This window comes from Dermacentor silvarum, chromosome 5 (genome assembly GCF_013339745.2).
Source record: "Dermacentor silvarum isolate Dsil-2018 chromosome 5, BIME_Dsil_1.4, whole genome shotgun sequence".
In the NCBI taxonomy this organism is placed as follows: domain Eukaryota; kingdom Metazoa; phylum Arthropoda; class Arachnida; order Ixodida; family Ixodidae; genus Dermacentor; species Dermacentor silvarum.
The window spans coordinates 128,865,646-128,891,379 of NC_051158.1; the positions used below are offsets into that span (position 1 = coordinate 128,865,646).

At 47.9% G+C, this 25,734-nt stretch overlaps 1 protein-coding gene across 1 annotated transcript; it reads right to left on the minus strand.

Moving 5' to 3' along the window:
• Window positions 1-871: 871 nt before the first annotated feature.
• On the minus strand, window positions 872-3,920 carry LOC125945765 (uncharacterized). Its single transcript, XM_049668053.1, has 2 exons — window positions 3,739-3,920; window positions 872-1,152 (listed from the first exon to the last, which is right to left on the minus strand). Exons 1-2 carry the CDS (start codon window positions 3,827-3,829, stop codon window positions 872-874), a joined length of 372 nt encoding a protein of 123 aa, XP_049524010.1. The 5' UTR covers window positions 3,830-3,920.
• Between the last annotated feature and the right edge of the window lie 21,814 nt (window positions 3,921-25,734).

Consider the following 25,734-nt stretch of genomic DNA (forward strand, 5'->3'; position numbering starts at 1 on the left):
GGTGATTGTAAAGGAGGAAAGAGACGCCTACTTCTGCAGCCCTTAAGGGAGCACGGCACAGAACGCGCGTTTGTTCTCCGCCGTGCGTTCACTCCCCGTGAAAGCGCGCGTCCCTCGCGCCTTTCACTCGCACATACAGCGTTCGGCGCCAACCTTTCCCTTTCCCTCAAGAACCACTTATCATCGCGCGGCGACGATTTCATCTCCATTGACGTCATACGGAACCTCACGGCGACGGCGACGGCAACGGCGACGGCGACGCCGACGGCAGAAATCTGCTTTGGAGTGTCCATATAATTGCTATCGCAATAAAACTCGCGCGCACTTCCGGAAAACGCTGGGCTACGTTCGCCCAGCTTCGCTGTTTCAAGTTGCTCGGCGGAGTGCAAGGTTAAGCGTTGTTTTTCTGTCCACTGCAGGTCGAAGGCCTATGCCTTATTGCGACTCGGGGTCCGGGACGAGAGACGGAGTCTTGAAGCAGGCGAAGATGAGATGAAAGCTTTATACAATATGTACAAATTTGTACAGAAATAGCAGTAATAGCAGGTAATAGCTTGTAATAGCTGCCATTAGCTGGGGATAGCTGGTCAAAGCAGTAAGAGCTGGTAAGAGCGCACCAGACCGACGGGGCGGCCGGTGGCGACTCTCTGGCTTAACAATGGGCCGGTTCCTCCTTAAATCCCCTTGGCGGCGGCTCCTCGTCGACAGGAGCCAGAGGGGACGGTTGCCGACGTCGCCCGCGCCGTATTGTGTCGGCGCGTCCCCTTGGCGACTCGTCGACAGGACCCAGACGGGCGGTTTCTGGCGTCACCCGCGTCGTATTCTTCTTTCCACGGGGGGAAGACCTGGTTCCGCTTGAAATGACACGCGTCTATTGCTTCGCCGCGACAAAGATGGGTGTTTTTTGAAGTCTCCCCGCGCGTTGAATTCTTAATTGTCGCGCAGAGGTGGGAGCTCCCGTCGCCTCGATCATAGGCACGTAGCACGGCACAACAGCACCCCCGCCGCCAGACAATGCATCCAGAGGTCGAGCTGTCTGACGCAGCTCGGAAGATTGGATGCGCCGGTTGAGCGACGTCGTCGATGGAGGTACAGGCTTTGCTGATTTTCCCGCCGGTGGTCTTTCCTGCTGCTCGGCCCTGATTATGTCCACTGGAACGACCGAGAATCAACAACGCCAAACCACTCCGGCCAAAGCAACCACCCTCCGAATGCTCCTCAAACCGCCAGACCAAAATCATCGAACAAAGCATTTTCCGAGATCTGGCTACGCTAAACAAAACAAAACAAAACAACAAAAAAATTCCCGAACAACACGAGACACGTATCGGAGAGTGAATTCAAAATACGGACCTTTTCTTTTTTTTTAATTGTCAATGCGCGAGTCTTAATCAAATCATAATTACGTCGCAAGCGATTCTGAACTGTAATGCGGGCGGGTTGGCAAAGATCAAGGTTGCCGAAGATGACTTAATTTTGCCCCCGAAGGCCATGACGCAAAGGCTGAACGCAGCTAATCTGTGCGCCTGGGCGCCACCTTGCAAAAGTACGTAATTAAACCCGACAACTGTCACCGAATAAAGAAATAGCTCCCGCCTTAGTGCTGTCAAAATGCACTCGGCAAAACGAGCACCACATTTTTAAAGCACAGAGGCGGTCCTAACAAAAACAAACAAAAACTAATACTAAAACTCACACTAATGACACGAAAGCAAAAGTGAATCAAAATTCTACACTTACACTTAGAACTAACGCGTACAATACAAAAACAAGTCATAATCTAAATTAAGCATTTAGGCGTTGCCTAACCTACATATACGTAAAAACAACAAAACGTGAAAACACTGACGCTTTCTCTACTTGAGCGTTCAGCAATCAGGTCTCAGTAAACTAATGATCAAAAAATTAAAAATTGTCGGTGTCTCGCGAAAAGAAAGGACCAAAGCCTTAAAAAATGCGCTCTTGGCCTATCCACCCTTTCCTACGCTCAACACGCGACTAAACTTTATCGCAAGAAAACACAGAACAAAATGATCACTAAAAGTACAATTAACAGAATGGGCTTTCAAACTACCATGGCACGTTCACAATCACTTGGTGCTCACAACAACGCCCTTTTAGACGCGCTCGAGCAGGTCGTCCATTCTCGAGTGTACGCATTGTCCACTCGCGACACCAGAACAAGGCTGATTTGCCCGTAGCCGTGACTTTCAAACTGCTGCCCCCAAACACTGGGAGAGCGGCGCATTCATGGACACGCGTACACGCTGTCCGTTTGACCGTTGGACAGTCGCCTTTCTTTCTCCCACGAAGGAGGCGACCATTGCAGCAAACTATCGAGCATACCTGATGCTTCGCTACGTTACTCTGCTTACAATCCCCTGACACCGCTGAAAACAGGCGGAATTTGCGGCGTCTGAATTTCTGCGAAATCCTGCCTTTACCGACGCGTGTCACGCCTATTACAGAACGCAGCAGCCGCCTAAGCGTCGGGTTCACCATGCTCCGCATTTTCCTAACGGCTTGGCAGTTGGAGCATTTGACCTGGCTCGTATCGCCGCCCGAGTCCGACTTTCTCGGCTTGCGCCTTCGTCGTTTGCCCTCGGCGCGGCTCGCAAAGCTCGCGGTCTCGGCACTCGTACTCGCAGGTGCCCTGCCTTCTTGTCGCAACGACATAGCTCCGGGCGGCAAAACCAAGCTAGCCTCGTGGTCGTCGCTAGATGTCTGTACTTCTAACAGAACTTAACTGCATCCGACGCCATCTGAGCTAGCCGGCTTGCCCTGCGGTCTCTCTTTGACTAGCCTGAGCGTATCGCTGCCATCAAAAGGGCGCAGAATTTCTCTCTGGCCTTCGTCGTCAGCCACAATTTCCAAAGCGGCTTCTTTAGACAGCGGCGCAACAATGTGTTCGCGCTCGTCGATAAGCGTGTGCACCGATTGCAACATAGCATTTCCCTGGTGCACTGAGCTAGTAGCCATCTCAATACGCGGTCTCTCCTCGACAGGCTCGGCATTGTGGCTATCAAATTGGTTCTGGCAGTCGGCCTGACTTACAGCATCAAAATGACTCAATAAAGCCTTCTTATCTTCATCGTAGTCCCGCTTCTCCTCATCAAGCAGGCTTTTCAAAACGCAAGCGAGACTACAAGGGAGCAACAGGATCAACCGCTCGGACCAGAGGTCCCGGTTGACACCTTCTCCTTCGCACACTTTTTCAAAATCAGCAAGAAATTTAACCATATTCTCGCCCGCCCTGCAGGTGTGGAGATGATATCGTGCTGTGCGCCATATCCATGTTTGATTCTGTCGACGGCTCTCTCGCCTTGCCTTTTCCTCGGGACTTACGTGCTCTTTCGCTTCTAGCTCGCGCCTCTCACGTCTCTCGCGTTCCTTTGCCTCTAGCCTTCGCTCCACAATCATCTCCCAAGCCTCTTCGGCTTCCTCGGTCGTCACGTCCTCCGCTCGCATCACGTCGAGAATCGCTTTCCTTGCCTTTTCGGAGCCGGCGGAAATGCCCAACTCCTCGCAAATTTGAATGAGGTCCTGAACTTGGAATTCCTCCATCGCGATCTCGTTCCTCGTGTTGCTGGCCCACTAAATTTACCTTACTTTAAAATAGAGTCCACTGTTTAAGAAGGTAAATGCATAAATCAGTCTGCCAAAAAAACAAAACACTCTCCTAACATCTGCTGTGCTAGAGAGGTCTGGCGACCTGAAAAGCAAACATCGGGCACTCACCCAGCCAAAGTGGTTGACGCCGGTCGGTCTGGTAGCTGCCATCGAGCGGTATAGCAGGCGTCTTCGGTCCTCGTATCTCGCAGCTTGCCATCCGCTGTTGAGATACTGGTTCGCCAATCCCATAGCTGCCATCCACTATTGCGACTCGGGGTCCGGGACGAGAGACGGAGTCTTGAAGCAGGCGAAGATGAGATGAAAGCTTTATACAATATGTACAAATTTGTACAGAAATAGCAGTAATAGCAGGTAATAGCTTGTAATAGCTGCCATTAGCTGGGGATAGCTGGTCAAAGCAGTAAGAGCTGGTAAGAGCGCACCAGACCGACGGGGCGGCCGGTGGCGACTCTCTGGCTTAACAATGGGCTGGTTCCTCCTTAAATCCCCTTGGCGGCGGCTCCTCGTCGACAGGAGCCAGAGGGGACGGTTGCCGACGTCGCCCGCGCCGTATTGTGTCGGCGCGTCCCCTTGGCGACTCGTCGACAGGACCCAGACGGGCGGTTTCTGGCGTCACCCGCGTCGTATTCTTCTTTCCACGGGGGGAAGACCTGGTTCCGCTTGAAATGACACGCGTCTATTGCTTCGCCGCGACAAAGATGGGTGCTTTTTGAAGTCTCCCCGCGCGTTGAATTCTTGATTTGTCGCGCAGAGGTGGGAGCTCCCGTCGCCTCGATCATAGGCACGTAGCACGGCACAACAGCCTGTGATCTACAATCACTCCTGTCTTGCGCTAGCTCATTTCAACTTGCACCTGCAAATTTCCTAGCTTCATCACCCCACCTAGTTTTCTGCCGTCCTCGACTACGCTTCCCTTCTCTGGGTATCCATTCTGTTACTCTAATGGTCCACCGGTTATCCTTCCTACGCCTCACATGGCCTGCCCAGCTCCATTTTTTCCGCTTAATGTCAACTAGAATATAGGTTATCCCCGTTTGTTCTCTAATCCACACCGTTCTCTTCCTGTCTCTCAACGTTAGGCCTAACATTTTTCGTTCCATCGCTCTTTGTGCGGTCCTCAACTTGTTCTCGAGCACCATTGTTAACCTCCAAGTTTCTGCCCTATACGTTAGCACCGGTAGAATGCAATGACTGAACACTTTTCTTTTCAACGACAGTGGTAAGCTCCCAGTCAGGATTTGGCAATGCCGGCCGTATGCACACCAACCCAATTTTATTCTTCTGCAAATTTCTTTCTCGTGATCAGGGTCACCTGTGAGTAATTGACCTAGATAAACGTATTCCTTTACGGACTGAGAGGCTGAATGGCGATCCAGAGTTCACTTGTTCCCTTGCCGGGCTATTGAACATTATGTTTGTCTCCTACATATTAATCTTCAACCCCACTCTTACACTTTCTCGGTTAAGGTGCGCAATCATTTGCTGCAATTTGTTCACATTGTTGCTAAATAGGACAATGTCATCTGCAAACCGAAAGTTGCGGCGATATTCACCGTTGATCCTCACTCCTAAGCCTTCCCAGTCTAAGAGCTTCAATACTTTTTCTAAGCATGCAGTGAGTAACATTGGAGAGATTGTGTCTCCTTGCCTAACCCCTTTCTTCATAGGTATCTTTCTGCTTTTCTGGTGGAGAACCAAGGTTGTTGTGCAATCCTTGTAGATATTTGCCAAGATATTCATGTATGCCTCCTGTACTCATTGATTACACAGTGCCTCTATGACTGCTGGTATCTCTACTGAATCAAATGCTTTTTCATATTCTATGAAAGCCATATAGAGAGGTTGATTGTATTTTGCAGATTTCTCTATTACCTGATTGATGACATGATATGACCCATCGTAAAATATCCATTTCTGAAGCCAGCCTGTTCTCTTTGTTGGCTGAAGTCAAGTGTTGCCCTGATTCTGTTCGAAATTATCTTGGTGAATATGTTATACAATACTGAAAGCAAGCTAATGGGTCTCTAATTCTTGAATTCTTTGTCTCACTTCGTATGGATGAGTATAATGTTGGCATTCTTCCAGCTTTTTGGTACACTTGAAGTCCTGAGGCATTGCGTATAAAGGACCGCAAGCTTTTCAAGCATATCTTCTCCATCTTTGATTAAATCGGCCGTTATTGCATCTTCTCCAGCAACTTTCCCCTAGTCATGTCTTTCAAGGCCCTTCTAATTTCATTGCTAGTTGTAGAAGGAGCCTCTGTATCCTGTTCTTTACTACTTCGAATGAAAGGCGTTTCGCTGCTCTGGGCACTGTACAGGTCAGTAGAGTATTCCTCGGCATCTATTTTAGGAACACTAGAGGAGAGATGTTTCTAGAATTCGCGGAAAGGAATGGGCTCCGAATAATGAATACGTTCTTCGGGAAGCGCAGCAACAAGAAGTTGGCCTGGAAAAGCACTAATGGAGAGACAAGGAATAATATAGATTTCATGCTCTCCGCCGATCCCAGCATAGTGCAGGCTGTAAAAGTGTTAGGTAGGATAAAGTGCAGTGACCATATGTTATTGAGGTCTGGGATTTCTCTCAATTTGAAGAGAGAAAGAATAAAATTAGTCAATTAGAAACAGGCCAACCTAGAGGCAGTAAGGGTAAGAGCAGAGCAATTCAGGCTAGTGGTCGCAAACAAATATGCAGCTCTAGAACAGGAAGATGAAGACAACATAGAGGTAATGAATGGAACCATAACTATGCTGATCTAAGAAGCAGCAATTGGAGTGGGATGTAAAGCACCAAGGCAACCAGTAGGTAAGCTCTCCCAAGTAACAAAGGACCTAATAAAGAAACGACAAAACATGAAAGTGTCAAACTCGAAAGATCAGATAGAATTCGCTGAACTGTCGAAACTGATCAACAAGAAGAAAGTAAGCGATATCCGAAATTATAATGTGGAAAAGATTGAGGAAGCAGTGAAATATGGACGCAGCATGAAATCAGTGAGAATAAAGCTTGGCATAGGACAAGGCAAAATGTATGAACTCAACGATAAGCAGGGTAATATCATCAGCAATTTCGATGACATAGTAAAAGCATAGCATGTACAGGATGGCAATGTCGGTGTTGTTAGAAGTGCTTGCCACGTCATTTTAAGCAGTTGTCGCACTCCTTGCGGTAAGGCATCTGGCTGTTGTCCTTGAGTCAATACCATTCTGTATTACGCGCTGCATGGCCCTTGCCTTAAAAAAAGGAGCCTAGTGAATTCGTAAGTTGCATGACTTCTGTTATGTGCGCACGAGGGGCTTAGCTGCAGCCTTAGTAGCCGCTTTATGAGGAGTATGACTTTTTTTCTGCCTCTCTTGAGGACGCAGCATTGGGTAGCCCACAAGGAAGTTTCTTATTTTTGAGGCAAGAACACGACTGAACTTTTAGCTACCTTCTCCATCAGTGACGCCCGCACAAGCAAGCTGTTTGTCGCTAGATATCGGGGAAAATCCCTTTCTTTAGTTAATCACATTGTTTAGTGCTAGTAGTATCAAGTATGTGATAGTTCTAACATATATAGCTTCATACTTCTCCATCAGAATCTGAGCAGTGCTCGCCAAGGTAGCTGTGACTTTGAGCATGCTATATAGTGTCTTCTCTTAATCTTGTAGGCATCAGCGTGCTACAGCCAAATTCAAACGCACGAAACTAAAACGCAAAATCAAAAGGAACCCTCTCCACGTGTATACGGCAGGAAACACTGTACGTAACCGTCATAGAATATTAGCACCAACGCTTATTTCCCAATGTCACTTAATAGTCAGTGACTTCCTTGTGGACTACATGGCGCTGTGGCCTCGAAAAAATTCGAACTTGCTCCTATGGTATTTAGCAATCCCCTGAGCATGCGCAATTAAATGTCCCTATCCTATCAATTGTCCAGTAGGCTTCTTGATTGATATTAATTGGGCCCTTCCGTGACAAGACATTTTCGTATTGTGAAGTGCTATAACATGGCAATCACTTATAGAAAGATTGGTGCTACCATCCTATTCATGCTGTGCTATATACGCAACTCAAAGTCCTGCATTAGCTCTACGATGAAAACAACGTAGTCATGGCGAAAGTGCATGGAATGTGTGAGCAGTGCAAGAACAAATTCAGACAGAGGGGCAGAGAAAAAACTGTCAGCCCTTCTTCCGCTGGGGTGCAGATGGAAGACCAGTGAAGCTGTACTATGGTAGGAATTATGCATTTCCAATTGTGACTATTAAGGTGTGATGGTGTAATTGGCTATTTCAACTATTAAAGAATGAGAAATATATATGATCCGGTGGTCTTGATTTATTTATTGACCACAGGGACCATGGCCTTATGGTCACTACGATACACCGCCATAGGGTGTACGGCAATGGTTGGCACGTTCTTCATAAACACGTTACCAACGTCACGCGCGTTCGGTGCAAACACGGGCAAAACGCCGCCGCCATCGACAACAGTTCTGCGCGTTGTTTGTGTGACCGCACACAAGCGCCACGGCCCCTGGATTAAAAAAGAAACTTTTTTTTTTGTCCAGCGGCCGTGCAACCGCTATCAAAACACTGGCACGAGCAAGGGCGCCAACAGCAGCGGGCGGAGGTTCATGCGGTCTATCGTTTGAACGGAAACTGAGCTGCGAAAGCAAAGCGCATACAAAGGTAGGAGCCGTGTTGCAGATCGCTTTCAAGATACGGTGTGCGCGACCGCTCGGCGTCCAGAAAGAGTCGTGGCACAGGCAGTAGAGGCCGGCGGGGCTGCGCGCATGCGCCGCAGTGGCAGAGCGAGACAGACAGATTGTAGTTGTGAAGAGGAAGAGGCGCTATTTTCTGCAGCCCTTTAGGGAGCACGGCTCAGCGCCTTGGGGGATGTAAAGAAGAAAGAAAGAATGTCACAGTTTCGCCCTAAGGGCGAAGCAATGAATGCGATAGCAACACAGCAATGTCATACGAAGTAAGGTGAGCGGCTTTGCTAGCAATATGAATTGTAGTAAACATGAGCTGATTAAGTAAGCAGGTGTGCTGCGGCGTAACTAGACCGACATGAAGAGAGACTCGATGACCACGAGAAGGCGCGTGTGAAACGGTGGTGTTGATGAGAAGCGCTTCCCGTGGGCAGCGCGTGCGAAGGGACACACCTGTAGCGCTGCACTGCCGATCCGGGCAGCATTGCATGTGTAGCGTGCGTTGGAAAATGTGGCCCGACTATTACTAACTGAATGAACAAGCGTGGTGTGAGCGCGCACAAACAAACATGAATAGATCACACTGAATGACTGCAGACAACGACCGCCGGTGTCAAAACTCTGGCAGCAAGCGGATACGCCGCAGCGGCGAAGGTACGTGCGGTCTATCGCTTCAACGGAAACTGAGCGGCGAATGCACGCGGCGCATAAAGGTCAGAGCCGTGTGGAGATAAGAGACGGTGCGAGCGAGCGACGAGCGCGGTTGTTGGCAGAGTGGAAGTGTGCCCCCCCCCCCCCCCCCCCCGCTACCTCCGGCGCTGGCTTCCCGCTTCCTTGCTTGCGCGTGGGAGCTTGAGTGCGTTCGCTCTCCGTGATAGCGCGCGTCCCCGCACGCTTCCGCTCGGGCATACGGCACGCGGCGAAGATTTTATCTATAGGGAACCTCACGGCGACGGCGACGCCGACGGCAGAAATCCGGTTGAAGTGTCCATATAATTGCTATCGCAATAAAAGAGCAACAAAACAGGCTGAAGGTGCATTGGAGCCCGCAGAGCGGTCACGAACACGCATAGTCTAGGGTGCCTCAATGGCCTCCTCGCCCACCGCTCCCCTTCCACAGGGAAGTCGAGTTCGCTCGCCATCGTGCGTTCGCTCCCCGTGAAAAGGCACGTCCCTTGCCCTCGCGCGCTTTCACTCGCACATACAGCATACGACCAATGAGCTTTTTTCTTTTGCCGGACGCGACCATCGAAGAGTGAGCCCTTAACAGCTTCGCTGTAATTAACAAGAGCATTCAAGCGCTCCTCGGTCTTCGTTTTTCCATGCTGCTTTTAACATTGCAACCATGAATACGTGCCAGTTTGCCCAACTTTCAGTGCTTTTGAATACTAAAGTCATATCGGATTCTCATCACCGAACATTTCAACTGGATGAATGCAGTCACTAATTATGCAGCAGGCTATGGCAATCATACGGATAGACACCACATCTGAAGTAGCGGCAGCCATTTTGACTAGTGAAACCTAGCTGTCGTGCTCACCAAAGGTGCAGAGCAAGAAATTTTCGCTTGAAAATTTTCGATCACTGGAGGCAGGCAGGTAATTTTGTTTTGTACCTATGTGAGTCAGTAGGCCAGCAGCAAAGGTTTTCAGGAATGCACTACTATGTGCTTGCCACAGATGCTGCCGAACACAGCGCAGTTCCAACGAAGGGACATGAGGTACCTAGCTATTGCTTGGTAAGTTTACCCATGAGTAAATGGCGTCGTGCAAGTAGTCTCTCATGTGGTCTCTTTTGCTCCAGCACATATATCCCACCAAACAACTTCCTTAACAAGGCTCAGTCATAAAAACTTTGATACGCCACCGCATACATTCATGCCTTTATAATCCGCATGGGACTAAAGTTTGAAGCTGACTACCCGCATTCCCACCAGAGTATGACTGAAATCCATTCTATTGTCCGCGGCGAGGCGACTGGGAACGGGAGGCTGGCCGGCAGAAAGGTTGTAAACACGATTGGTGACCTCTAGATGACGGTGGACCCTGTCGTGGCAGCGTCACTGCTTTATGGGTGTGCCGCAGATAGTGGCTCAAAAGGGCGGCGCTCAGGACTGCGAACCCGGGCAAATATTGAAGTGTGTTGCGGGGAGGGCCAGCCTTTGTTACAGTGGCGAGCAACGTGCCCAACATGGCGGTAGTTAAAGAATATACGGCAATCGTCTTCAGTTCTCCAATCAGCGGGTTTCCGAGATCATGGAGCGAAACGTTCATAACGAGGGAACTATGATGGGGCCTCAGAAGCGGACGTAGATTGACCACGGTGCAAGCAGCGTGAACGCCGAGATTCGCGAGTTCGTTTCGCACGATTGCTTGGACGAGTGAAACCGCCGGTGCGTCTGTGCTAAGCAAGAAGTTTGGCTCACATTTAAAAAAGATTTACGTACTCCTTTACTCCTAAAGTACAGGGGTCTTAAGGTATGCATGTGAGGATATTTAAAATTAGTAGTATATTTCGTGGCATATTGTTACAATGCAGAGCAGAGTCAGACATAGCAGTGCCTCCTAATTGTTATGTAACGTTTCCCGGCTAAAAATGCACTTATCAACTTGTCAGACAAGTCTGAGAACCACAAGTCCCCACAAAATATGAACAGTTTAACACAGTTATCATTCTGCAGGTAAATGATGAGCTATATTGATTAAAAAGGTTAATCGCGTTTTAAATTGGTAAACTAAAAACAAGGTCGGCATTTTGCACTGTCTAGCCTGTCGCCTTTTTCATATTTATACATGACGCAGTCTTGCACGCGAAAGGAGGAAAGCCGGAAGGCAGCGGGGGAGGGAGGGGGGGGGGGCGTCTTACTCTGCCCGCAACTGCATACAACGTAAATACACCTGATAGCGAAGCTTCCTTAGAAGGCCATACGTTCAACAAAATGGCGGTTAATCGGCACTTTATTGGGCTTAGCGCCATCTGTGTGGGGAGGGAACACTTCCGGCGGAAGAAAAAAATAATGTGACGCCATATCCATTAAACACAGAAGTAACGTCATTTTGTTCTCAAAGGCGCGAAAATTGTTTTCGGGGACCTGCCATTAGAGCTGCATATTCAAATGCTCCGCCATTCGACGTGATGGGCGTTTTGAGCTCTCAGCGCGGAAACCGATGCAGGAAAAGTTCAGCCATACGGGTGTTAAAACCGCACCCTTGCGCAGAACATACTTTGTTTGGAGGCCGACGAGTGCTCGTCCTTCCGTTGGACGCCAAGCCCGTCGGCCAGCGCTGTCCCACGAAAACAACTAAAGTGAACAATTATCTGGCGGTCGCAACTGAATACTTTTGACTGAACAGGTTAAGAAACAATTAAATTACACGCGTCACCAAATTCAGACAAACGTCGACAAGCAGAACAACACAACATATGAGGGGGGCGTATTGCAACAGGTGAACTTTACGAGTGCCCCTTTCTGCCTACTTCAAGAGCTGCATTGCATTGCAAGGGATAGCGACGTGAACGCTCTCCGCTATCGGTGGGCGCTCTTACGGTGGGCGCTAAAAATGTATTTATTGATAATTATCAAGCAAAATAGAGTTGTTCTTTTCTCGCCATGCGTATAAAAATTGATTATGAATTTTAATTTCGTTGAAGAAATCTAACTGCTGTATCGCTTTAATTAAAAACGCTTTTTATTGAGATAACAATTATATGGACACTTCAAGCGGATTGCTGCCGTCGTCGTCGCCGTCGCTGTGAGGTTCCGTATAAAGTCCAATGGCAATGAAATCGTCGCAGCGCGCTGTATGTGCGAGTGAAAGCGCGCGGGCTCCGCGCGCTATCACGGAGAGCGAACGCACGGCGGCGAGCAAACGCGACTTCCGTCGCGCAAAAGGCCGTGGGGGTATGGGAGGGAGGGAGGGGGGACGACGCTGTGCTGCGGCACCAAATGCGTATCTTGCAACCGGACGCAAGGGGAACTGGCCACTCAATCTCCCACGCGAAAGGAGGAGAGCGGGAAGGCAGCGCGGGAGGGAGGGGGGCAGCTTCTACTCTGCCAACAACTGCGCTTGGCGCAGGTGGGGCCCGTCGCGCGCACCATATCTTAAAAGCGATCTCCACACGGCTCTGACCTTTGTATGCGCTGTGCATTCGCCGCTCAGTTTGCGTTGAAGCGTAGGCCGCACGAACCTTCTCTCGCTGCGGCGGCGGCGCTTGCTGCCAACGTTTTGACAGTGGTTGTCTGCGGTCATCGAGTGTGATCTATTCATGTTTGCTTGTGCGCGCCGACACCACGCTTGTGAATTCAGTTAGTAAGCGAATGTGTCCAAGTTTATTTTATTTACTTTATTTATTTATTTATTTAGGTACCCTAAAGACCCGCTAGGGCATTACATAGGGGGGGGGGATGGAAAAGGTCAAATGGACGTGCACTGTGTTGAATATAAATAATATGGCAAGCTATTAGGTACAGTAAAATTATCAAAACGTGGCACATATACAAAGAAACGAAAACAACAACAATAACGATGTTTATACACTATCTGGTAGCGTAAAAAACGCAAGAGAACTGAAAACGCGAAGAGGACGTTCAGTCCCAGTCAAAACATTAGAAAAAAGAAAGTCGGCAGAAATACAGATCAGATGTTTCGCAAGTACATATCGGAAGAAATTATACAATACTAAGCACGTAACATGTTCAAGTAAATATTCAAGCTTAATACGTGGGTTATGACAGGTTGACCCACTCTAAGAAGGTAAGTAGTGCTGCGTGAAATGATGATGGTTCCGTAAGCGAGACAATGTTTGAAGGGATTGAGTTTCATTCGGCAATAGATAAAACTAGAGGCGAATTTTGATAAAGATTAGTACTGGCAAATATAGGTTTTACTTTATGAACATGGTCTGAGCGCGTCGATATGTGAGCAGCGGGAAGAATATGGGCTAGGGCGAAATGCACCCGATAAAGCTAGCTATCCCCACTCCGGACAGCTCTCTACTAATTTGCTATCGCAATTCATGCTTCGCCTTTGGGGCGAAACTGCGACATTTTTTTTCTTTCCCAATGTTTGTTCCCTCCAAACATAGCCGCGCTTCAATCGCTGCTCCCATAACCGCCCTTGCTGATGTCGGTGACAATTCGTTCTGAGCCGCTTTTCGAGCGAAGCTTCGCGACCATTTGAATCGACCTGGCTGCGTACTTGTTGTTTGCCCGGATGTGGCGGTTACCCGCACTGTATCTCGAAAGTGATCTGCAGACGGCTCATAGCTTTGTAGATGATGTTCGTTCGCCGCTCAGTTTCCGTTGAAGCGATAGACCGCATGAACATTCGCTCGCTGGTGCTGCTGCGCTTGCACACGCCAGTGTTCTCACAGCGGTTGTCTGTGGATCTATTCATCTTTGCTTGTGCGCGCTGACACCATGCTTGTTAATTCAGTTAGTAAGTGAATGTGTCCAAGTTTATACAGCCGATAAAACTACTATCCTTACTCCGTATAGCTCTCTACTAATTTTCTATCGCAATTGATGCTTCGCCTTTCGGGTGAAACTGGGACATTTTTTTCAAACTTACTGCTTAAGTGTTTTCCGCACGGAGTGGAACACATCCCAAATTTAGATACAGTCTACTTGAATACCACCGAAGTGGTCGCAGCGCGGTGCTTAGCCCTGTGACACCGCTGCCATCACAGTGCTAGCCAACTAGTCACCGCGCTGCGATCACTCTGACCCAAGCGTTTCGCTCCTGCTTCTAATCCCTGCTGCGCGAGCATGGAACAATGGTTTCTAGGCGTTGTGTACGCACCCCGGGTGGAAAACGATAACACACCCTTGATTGTTCAAGCTCTAGCGTAAAATTACTCAACATTGAAGCCGCCTTATTATGTTGATTCTTCTCAGTTCATGAGTATGCCGCGTCTTCTGTTCCTTACCACGGTCAGTGAGCGCAATTTCAACATGCTGTTTGCAATTTTATGCACTTTTTGAGAGCAACATCTAAAAGCGTTCTTGAGTTGCACGTTCTGAATGTGTTACCAGAAGCAGACACTGGTGACACTAATAGCGGGTTGTTGCCGCAGAGGAAATATATACTGTATATTTCTGGCGCTCAGGTTATGTTTACAAGAAATTCTATTTTCAGTGTTATCCATGTATTACAGAGATGTCTAAGGAAAACGCGGGGAATGCGGGAGATGGAAATTCAAGACGATGAGCAACCCGAGAACAAGGTAAGAACACGAGGCGACATATACTCTCCTCGGCACAGTATATATATATATATATATATATATATATAGGTAGGGTTCTTCTAATGGGGAGAGAAGGTAAGGCGGGTGGTTGAGGTGACGAGCGATAGTGTGTTAGCGGCGAGGGTGTAAAATTAAAAAGAAAGAAATATAATGTACTACTGATAGTTGGTGGAGGAATTTGAGGCAGCGCCGTGTGTTAGCCGCTTGACGCGTCATTTTTGTTTCCTCTTTTCGTGGAAGTGGTGTGGACGACGAGGAGGGGGAGGGGGAGTATTTGCTCCGCTAGAAGTCAGTGAACTATCGTGTCTGAAAGAGAGAATAAAAGTCGCGGCAGAAAAATGGTGCTTGTGGAAAAAAACCGGGGGGGGGGGGGGTAAATCTACAAATATACGAACGAAAGGAATGAGTGAAAGGAAACGGAGGTTGGAATAATATTGGCAATCGAATAAGAAAAAAAACTAAGCAACTCAATAAATAAAACGTCGCAGTTTTGCCCGAAACGCGAAGCATCAATTGCGATAGCAAATTAGTAGACAGCTATTCGGAGTGCGGATAGGGAGTTTTATCGGCTGCATAAACTTGGACACATTCGCTTACTAACTGCATTAAAAAGCGTGGTGTTAGCGCGCACAAGAAAACATGAATAGATCAGACTCTGTGACCCCAGACAACCACTGTCAAAACGGTGGCAGCAAGCGCAGCCGCCGAAGCGAGCGAAGGTTCGTGTGGTCTACGCTTCAACGGAAACTGAGCGGCGAATGCACAGCGCATACAAAGGTCAGAGCCGTGTGGAGATTGCTTTCAAGATAGGGTGCGCCCGACGGCCGCAACAGCGCAAAGCGCAGTTTTTGGCAGAGTAGAAGCTGCCCCCCCTCTCTCCCGCGCGGCCTTTCCGCTCTCCTCCTTTCGCGTGGGAGATTGAGTGACCAGTTGCCCTTGCGCCCGGTTGCAAGATACGCATTTGGTGCCGCAGCACATCTCCCCTCCCTCCCTCCCATACCACCACGGCCTTTCGTGCGGCGGAAGTCGCGTTTGTTCGCCGCCGTGCGTTCGCTCTCCGTGATAGTGCGCGGTCCCCCGCGCGCTTTCACTCGCACATACAGTGCGCGGAGACGATTTTATCGCCATTGGACTTCATACGGAACCTCATGGCTACGGCGACTACGACGGCAGAAATCCGCTTCAAGTGTCCATATAATTGCTGTCGCAATAAAGTGCCTATGCTTTGAAGTTCAGCATAGAGAATAGATTCTAAAGCTCCCTTTGAAACGTTAATTCTTATTGCAATTTTTGTTGCAATCTCATGAACTTATGGATGAGGTGCGATTATCTATATTTTCTGTCTCGCACAGAACGGAAATTTGACTCTAGTACGCAGAGTTTAAGTTCGTCAACGTTATGACCTGGTTCGTTGAAATACTCGCCACAGCTTTGGGAAACTTTTTAGCTGTGTCTGGACGATGTTCTTTTAACCTGACGTTGATGGATTGTCCCATTTCGCCGATATATTCCTTATTACAGAAGGAACACTCAAGCATATAAATTACATCCGAACTAGTGCAAGTAAAGCCAGTTTTCACTTCGTATGTATAGCTATTTGCGGTGCTTTTAATTTAAAGTCACTTTGAAGGTGCCTGCAGGTTTTTCACCTGGAGCGAGAACATGATTTTATTACGGGGGAATATTGTTGGCTGACTTTTGCATTAACTAGCATGTCTTCAAATTTTCTGTTGCCGCGATAGTAACCCTCGGTGCATCCGGGAATGCTTTTCTCAGACCCTCGTTACTTGATAATATTGGGAGGTATTTTCATATGATGTTGTTACTGTTTTGGAGGGCATTAAAATATTTTGTCATAAAAGCTGACGGTCTATCAGATTCTGGTGTAGGTTGTTTCTTAGCTAATGCCGACTGCCTCTCTAACCTTAACGCGACGTCATGAGCCCGGTCGCGAGGAATTTGTGGATAGTTTCGGTACGCTAGCGTTACTTTAAGGTCATTTAGGCGGTGGATAAAATTGTTGTTATCCCCACAGATTCTTCTTATTGGTGCCGCTTGTCCGACAAAAATTCCTCGCTTGCAGCGTCGCGGGTGAGGACGGGGACGGATGTAGTCGAAATACTGCGGGCTATTCGTAGGTTCCCGGTATAGTGCTGTTCTCAGTTTTCCGATTTCTATGTAAACCGTCGTGGTGAGGAAGTTTATCTGACTAGGAGAGTTGTGAGCAGTAAACTTAATACTCGGGTGGAACCGGTGGAAATGGCTAATTAGCTTGGTTAGCGCATTTTCCTCATCCATAAATGCAAGACATTGCAACCAATAGACATGCATGTTTCAAAGGAAGTTTTAGAGTCTATTGGCTATACTAAAATTCAAGGTATAGGCCACAGCATGCACTTAGTTATTTTTGATTGAGTTGCTTAGTGTTTTTATTATTTGATTATCAATAATATTCCAACCTTCTTTTCTTTTCACTCACTCCTTTCTTTCTTTCATTTATATATTTACCCCCCCCTCCCCATTTTCAGATCCACAAGCACCATTTTGCTACCGTTACTTATTCTCTCTTTGAGACATGATAGTTCACTGACCACCAACGGGAGCAGACACCCTCCCTCACGAAAAGAGGAACCTACAATGACACGTCAACCGGATAGCACACGGCGCTGCCTCAAATTCGTCCACCGATAATCAGTAGCGCATTATCTGTCTTTTCAAATCTACACCCTCGCCGCTAACACAGTCTCGCTCGTTACCTCGCCCACCCGCCTTGTCTTCTCTCCCCTTTAGAAGAACGCTACCTCTATATACTGTGCCGAGGAGAGCATATGTCCCTTTGAAAAAGACAAGTCCACTTGTAGAAACGTTGTCTCTTGCTCTTACCTTGATTTCGTGTTGCTCATCGTCAAGACGTCTATAGCAGTTTGTGGCTGTTTCAAGACATTTTTAGTTTTTTTTGTGTGTGTTTCATGGGCCCATCCACCCACGCACACTTCTCTGTTTGTGCATTACGGTATTCTGTAGGCTTTCTACAATAGTATGTTTCTAACAGTACAATGCGTTTCTAACACTGTTTATAATAGACACTTTTATGCGTGCGCCGCTTACGCCCCTCTCCGCGAAGATTTCACCCGCTGAGACCGTAGAGTTTCATACAATAATTACTAGGAGGTAACTGTGGCACTAGTATCTACGGGAACCGTACAAACGCTGCGATTCAGCCAGCATGGGAATAATGAGTAGTACGTGGATTTGTCTGAGCATCGTACTTCAGGTTTCAAACGGCTTAGTAACTTCACCGCCATTTTCAACAATTTACAGTCTAATATAATGTAATTAAACATTATACAAATTCTCACATGACCAGATTCGAACATAGTACTTCCAGGACAGACGCCCGAATTTGAAACTGTTAAGCCACGGAAGCATGCATCGACAAGCGGCACAGAACGCCCTTATGAATTTCTCGCGGCCAAGCCAGCCTGCCGAGACGCTTGGTGCGTTTCGATTTGGCAATCTCGGCAGGCTGAAACGCTGCGATTGGCAGAGATTTTGCAGGTGCACTCTTCTGCACTTAGAAAATATACATTGCTCTGAAATGTAGGACAATTTCAAGGCAGATAAACCGCAATAAACAAAGCCACAAGAACATTTCAATCCAGAAACACAAACATCAGACAAATCCATGTATTACTCATCATTCTCAAGGTGGTTGAATGATTGCAGCGCCAGAGTTCGCCTGGTAAGGATTGTAGGAAACTGTATGGCTTAGGCACTGCAGGGAACTGCGTAGATTTCGCGTTTCATAAGCACATCTGACCGAGATATGAGCCATGCGCCATCAGCTCGGCTGCAAAACGACTAAAAAGCCCAGAAGACACGGTCTCGCCCTCCGCTCAATGACATATTTACCGGACCGATGGAAGCAACCTTCGTTCCCAGGCCGGTATGAGCCTTGTGCGCAAGGGAATTAACCTTGCTGCTAATAGGTTGTGTGTACATTGTTCGCATATGCCGGTCTGTGTGGGGCGGACCGGAATCGCTCAACTAAAACAATATAATGTGTCTGGCACACCAACAGGTCAAAACCAAGTGTACCGGTCAACTGCACCATAACCATACCCTCCAGAAAGATCAAGACAGAACTCTTTCCTGAACTGGCGGGCTCTTTCTCGGGAACACCGTCAGCCAGTCTCCGAACAGTGATCGGTGCTGCTGCATTCACACTGATCATCACATGCTCGTCTCCTCCACCTGTGCTCCGATAGTGGCGCCCACGAAATTTGTTCGCCGCAAGGAGAACTAGGCGCCAACGCTTACATGGGGCATGCAGAAAACTGGAGCAGCGGGGAACTCTTATGGCACATCGCACAGCGTGTCCATTTAAAGGAGTAATAATGTGACATTCTTTCCCTTCGTGATTTTTGCATTAAGCTAACGCCCTGGAAGTGAAAACAATAAAAAATAATTGCTTGCCTCAGAGCACAGCAGACAGTTTACTATATTATGTTTTCTGCAAACAAATTTAATTTTCTTTTTCAGGGGTGTATAGGTTGTGGCGCCACTAAAGAAAAGTGTTCACGTGGAAGAAGGGCATCACAACGTTTTCGCACTCGCTACGCCGTGCTAACTCCTTGCACGACTCAATCTAGCAGCAGAAGCGATCACCGCGCGAGCTAGACAAATGAGAAAACGTCTGGATGTCGGGCTCCTACTTTATCACTCAGTGTCATAACGTCAGGACATATAAGCCGTCTAAAAAACGAAAATAAAACCTGTTCATATAGAAGCTATTATCATATCCACAGGTGCTCTGTTCTCGGCACACATGGTGGCTGCACGGCCATTAACCGATTTGTTGTCTCTCTAATGACCCCTCGAAAAGCCACATTTTTTTATTTCTTCCGGCAAGCAGCAACATTGCAAAACGTGGTTCTACATTTTAAAAGATGCGGAAACGTGTTGAAGGGAAGGAAAGGAGAAACAAAAATTAAGCCATACATCTTATTAAAGTTGGTATATAATAAGCTATGAGGTGACAACAAAGGCTGATAGACGGAGAAAGTGGTCAGTAAGCAGATTATCTCAACAACCGCTTACAGAGACGGACTTCAGTATCCTACAAAAATATTCAGGCCTCAGTTAAACATGTAGCCTTTTTTTCTTGGTATTCAATGCTTCAAGTAACTCACCTGGTACAGCACTCCTGCTTTAGTTAACTAATCTCACAGACCAAAATTGCAGCTGACCACCACAAACAAAACGGTGAGCCGATAATTGCGCATGCTGATCGTTCTTCATTGTCAAATGGTGGTCTCTCGCTCTGTCATATATACACCGGCCGGCCCGGGCTACAGGAACTGCGACTTGTGAGGGAGATTTAGTATACCTCGCCAAATGCACAATAGGCGTACAGATCGGAGCAACTTCTACCATAAACTTCTTTGTGTTATTGTTATGCGTGAGTACATGCGCTGAAACTTCTGAGGCACCGAGAAGAACAGGGAAGTGTCATATCTACTGGCAATACTTGGCAGGTTGTGGAACACGCTGCGTAAGTATGGGATACTTCAGGTTTATCAAAACTAGGTTCAGGTGCTCGGCCCCTTTTCCGTTTTATCTTTTGCAGCCACGCACATGGATTGAAGTCACTGTAAATGTTGCTGAAATGTCCGAGAAAAAACTACGACGCGGTCTAAATAGACGAGACATGATTCCCACTTAAGACCTGTCAGCACGGTGTACATCATCCTTTGAAAGGTCGCGGGAGCTGAGCATAATGCGAAGGGCAGCACCTCCAATTCATAAGGGCCATCAGGAGTTACGAGCGCAGACTTTTCGCGATCTCGGTCATCAACTTCTATCTGCCAGTATCCACTGCATAAATCCATTGAGAAGAAGTATCGGACATGTCGAAGGCGGTCTAGAGAGTGATCTATGGGGGAAGCGGGTAGACATCTTTTTTCGTAACCTTGTTCAGTTAGTGGTAATCCACACAAAACCGAAGAGTGTCGTCCTTCTTCACAAGTACAGCGGAGGATGCCCATGGGCTTCTTGAGGGTTGAATTACGTCGTCGTTGAGCATTTGCTTTACTTGACAACGAATTGCCTCTTCCTCTACTCGTGACACTCGGTAGGCGTGCTGACACACGGGGTGTTCAGTCGGGTCCGTTATAATATGGTGCTTCGCGATGGGGGTCTTAGTTACTTTTGACGTGGATGCAAAGAGTCACTGAACATGCATATACTTCGTATTTACTCTTTCTGTGTGGTTGAGAGCTCAGGACTTACATCGATTGTACTGACATCCACGGTTTAACTCTTGACGGCTGCAGAAAGCTTAGCAAGCGTCGAACCTATAACATTCCCAATATCTTCAAAGTGTGCAATGGCGGTTCGCTTCGCCAGGTGTTGGTACTCACCACAGAAGTTCCTCACTAAAAGCTCGATCATCCTGCGGTTCCGATGAATAATGCCGCGGGTGACCCAGACTTGCCGAGCTAAGAGTACCGACACCTTTCCTTCAGCGATGTCGTTACTATTGCTGCACGCGTTTTCTATTTGGTTGTGTGAACAAGGCGATATGCGCGGGCGCCATCAATCGAGAAAAGAGGGGGAAGAAAGAACTGACTCGCGCTGTGAATCCAACCGTTCAGCACTGCAACCGTTGTTGTAAATATAATCTGGAAATAGCTGCTCGACAAATTGACTCGTCCTTCGTGTGACATTGTGGTGTAGGTGGAACGTTCTCTGTACTCGCCAAAGAGCTCCGAAGCGGCCGCACCGTCGTCGTCTCAGCCATGGCTTCCGCTGGAACCCCCCCCCCCCCTGTTGCCACCTACACCTGCGGCGCCAACCACAACGTAAGTTACGGTTCCCAGTCTCCGTAATACCGGGACATTCTCCAACCAAAATGGCGTTGACGTCGACGACTGGCTAATTATGTATGAGCATGTTAGCCAAAGCAAACACTGAGACCCTACCATCATCATTGCCAATGTGATCTTTTATCTGGACGGGACACCGCGTGTCTTGTTTCACACGCATGAGGCCGAGATCTCCGGCTGGGAATTTTTCAAAGAGAGGCATCGCGACCTATTTGGCAACCCGTCAGATCGCCAAAAGGCTGCGCGAAAAGAGCATGCCACCCGTGTCCAGTCGTCGACCGAATCGTATGTCTCCTATATAGAGGAAGTGCCCGCGCTTTGCCTGAATGTCTACGAGCACATGAGCAAAGTTGACAAGGTGGGCCATATCCTAAAAGGAATCGTGGACGACGCCTGAAATATTCTTGTCTATAACGACGTTTCTACAGTCGACGCCATCGTCAAAGAATGCCACCGCTTCAAAGCCAAAAGCCGCCGCGTCGTCCCACAGTTTTCCCGGCTCCCAAACACACCTGCTACGTCCTCTTGCTCCGCTCTTACCGCCACACGATCATTTCAAGAGAACGTCACGGGTATCGTTTGCCGGGAGATTGAAGCGGCGAGTCTGGCCCCACTTATCCACGACCCCTTGACGTTACCTTTGACCAAGCGGCCCTCGCTATTTCCGTTATTCAAGCAGTTGTGCAGCAAGAAATTACAAACCCTGACATCCCTACCGCATGATCTGTCTCGCGACCTGATTCGGCACCCGTTGTCATGGCCACTAACTACCTCCCTGACCACGCAATTCTGCTGAATGGCGAACCCCCGACGACAAACCGATGTGCTTACGCTGCCACCGAGTTGGTCATGTATCGAGCCACTGCCGCACCCCCTGGATGCCGCCATACTGGAGCTCATTCCCTGCTCCACGTCCATACGCAGACGGTCGTCGTTATTCACCTCGCCGTCTGTACCCTACTTCTGATGCCCCTGACAGCCGTCGCTCCCCCTAACCTCAGCGCTTTTCCTCGTCAACCCGCCGGACGGAAAACTAGGCCATGCAGCTCTTGGAGGTAGCGCTGCATCACGTTCGTCTTGTCCAAATCCTCCGTTGACGCTCCTCACGAACACGAACCTAATTGAAGTAGACGTACACTGTTAGCAAAAGTTCGCCGAGATGGGGGGTTTTGCGACTCATGAGCTTTGAAGACTACCGTGCACCACAAAATTACTGGGGCATGCGGCAGTAAAGTGCGTTACATTACATCGTTTTACTACCATCTCTGAGAAACGTAGTAAAAGGATGTCATGAGCCGGCTTGACGACGTACAGTGTTTTAGATCACGTGACTAAAAAGCATCTATTGAGAGTTTAAAACCACGTGGTCTGGAATCAACCTCATCATCACCTGATTAAATAGCACCATTGTACGCCGCAAGGTCTCGATCATTGCAAGCTCCGCCCCATCCAGTTAAGCCTACGCTCGGCGACAGGCACGGCCACGGCAAAAATGACAAAAATCGATGCCGTGGGGGTGTACCGGATACCAACGGAACCGCAGAACGTTGAAAACTTGGAACGTATGTACGTACGTCGCGTACGAGGTGTCTCAAGTGGACGCAGCTTTCTGCCGGCGCGACGCCCGTTGCACGACCGAAGAGCCAAACGAGTGCATTGCGTCAGTGCGAACTCATCGAAAAATAATGTTGCGATTCCGCTCTGCACGGCGAACCGGCGCGTCCATGCTCGCATTCAGCGACAAAAAAAAAATCGACTCAAAAATCGTTTCTGGACCCATCCTCTCCACGGCAGGGAAATATCTTGCCGTTCGTGAGGAATACCGCCATGGGCCGGCAGCCTACAAACGGCGCGAGTTGTCGCGTCTGCTACGCCGGCCGGAAGCAAACGTGTAGGCCAGAGTTAATTGCCAAGCACAAGCCCACCTTTTCATGCTTCTACGAGAGAGAGAACGGCTGTCTATTGTCCACTTTGAAGCCATAAACGGAATCGTCACGGCCCACTTTAGCACAAAAGATACAATACGTTGGTTAGCTGTAGCGACAGTCAGAGGACAGCCTCACGCACTAGAAATATAGGTGTGATCCTGTCGAGCGCTAGTTCGTATTTCGAGTAGTGTAATACAGGGCCGGTATTTTGTAGCGATGATTTATGCCTTATTGTATACTAGTCTTATCATCCACCAGTCACGGCCGGCTGATCCCGTTGATAACACGAGCGGACCGTCGCTGTGACCATTGATAAAGCACGATAAGCGCGAAAATGCATTAGCACCGGAAAGGCATCGCACCAAAAACCGGCCCAGGGGTCACACTGCGCACTCTCCATGGTGATAAAATCCGATCAGGATCGAATTTCTCGGTCGCGGTTGCCCCCCTTGCGCAAGCTGTGAGAGGAAGCTAATCACAGTCGAGAATTTCGAACGGAATCGGGCTCGATCGCGATCGAAAGTGGCCGTGTGACGCTGGTATAATAAAGAAAAGAAAAAGCACTTCGGAACGCTCATTCTTATACTCCGACATGGGTTCAAATCGCCGGTCTTCATCAGCAAACTTTCCCTTATTGTTTTTTTTATTGCTGCCACAGCAGATTTCACAAGGCTGTATTCATTACGTAAGCAGCCATACATACCATTGTCTGCAACATACTGCTTCACGGTCGCTATACCATTGTATAATTGCTCCTCACCAAACAAATGCAACTCTATACATGCAGCTGAGGAGCTATGGAATTTGATTAGCATCAATGTTGGTTTACAGAATATTTCCTCCAATGCAAACGTATTTTCAGACACAAACACGTTCTACCAAGCAAAACAGTGGCTAATAGTCACATTAAATAAAAGCAACCATCACTTATTTTAGTGGGAGCCACAATGGCACGGGCTCAAGACTGAAACCATGCTGCTCTGAAATTACGTAGCACTTTGACTTCCCAGTGTAAACGCAATGTACATGGTAACACCCACATCTGCTGATCAAGGAAGCGCCGCTGATTGCTGTTGGCTGCTATATATCGTCTACAGTGGCAAAGGCTGTGTATTATTCATGCGTTTTACGTGTTACTTTTACCATGATATCAGGCATACAAATGGTTGATTTGATGTCACTAGTGGCTACAGCTGAATCTTCGAAAATGCATGCACGTAATTCAACAGCTCAATCTCAACTCAGAACTGCTCCTGTTAAACTCCAAGAGTAACTGCGGCTCAGCTACAGCAGAATTTTCTTTAATCCTGCCAGTTGTGCCAAATACCTCGAAATCCATGCCCTTGGCCATAGGGAGTTGTTTTTAGTACGCAAAGAGAGGACACAAACCGCCAGGCTTACAAAAGAATACCAGAAATGTACATAAAAGAACCCCAAAGCTGTACAAAATGACACAAGCTGGGCATGACGCTTTCCATATGCAAATGTCTCTTTGATAACCCAAACCACTTTGGTTATGCAAATTATAAAACTTCATATTAAGCTCTACGCTAGGTGCTCTGTAGACTTCAAAGTATGCCCAGGAATCCTTTACTGCAGGGCGATGGACACGTCTGCAGTCGAGTGATCATGAAAGTTCAGATGTGGCTCCCAGTTATAAATAAATACCCGGGAGAAAATAGGCAGTTTCGATAGACAAAATCCCTTGTCATGTTCGTGACCTCGAACAGCTCGCCCAAACCAAAAATTATGTCTTGCTAAGCGCATTTACTTGCAATGGACTCTGTGCGGTGCTCACTGCAGAGGGTAACTGGCTCCCTCAAATGTAGAAAATATTAAGCCTTAACTGGGTTTAGAATAAGAAAAAAAGTGTGTAGGAGAAACGAGTCCGGCTCTTGCCCCCACGTTCCAAGTACACGTTCAGAGCCCCTAGCTCTAGCTAATGTCACTTAAGCTAGTAGTTAAGTCAACTGGTGTCCCCTATCCACGTACGTTGAACTAGTATAGTATGAAACAGCACTCAACATCTTCACCTCAGAAGACAACAGCAACACCAGCAGCAATAATCTACAAAAAAGTAATGTTTGCCATCACAGGCCTTCTTCACATCTGCCTTATCCCTCTATTGCAAGAAAGTACACAAGTGAATAAGCACACAAAATATGTGACAGTATTCAGTGGCAGCATAATTTATTTTGAGCTTTATGAACCAAACATGACACAATAGATGCCATTTTTTCTTTGGAACCTAGGAAGCAGTGCATCCCATCATCATATAGAAACGAAATTGTACAAGCAATTAGCTAGTAACTGAGAAAAGTGTACGAAGCATCCACTTA

Excerpts from the sequence above, each read along its gene's own strand:
- LOC125945765 (XM_049668053.1), bottom strand. The coding sequence starts at position 3,829 with ATGGCAAGCTGCGAGATACGAGGACCGAAGACGCCTGCTATACCGCTC. Across the intron at positions 1,153-3,738 it reads GCGTCAACCACTTTGGCTGG|TGGACATAATCAGGGCCGAG; the intron begins GTGAGTGCCCGA and ends CGGTCGTTCCAG.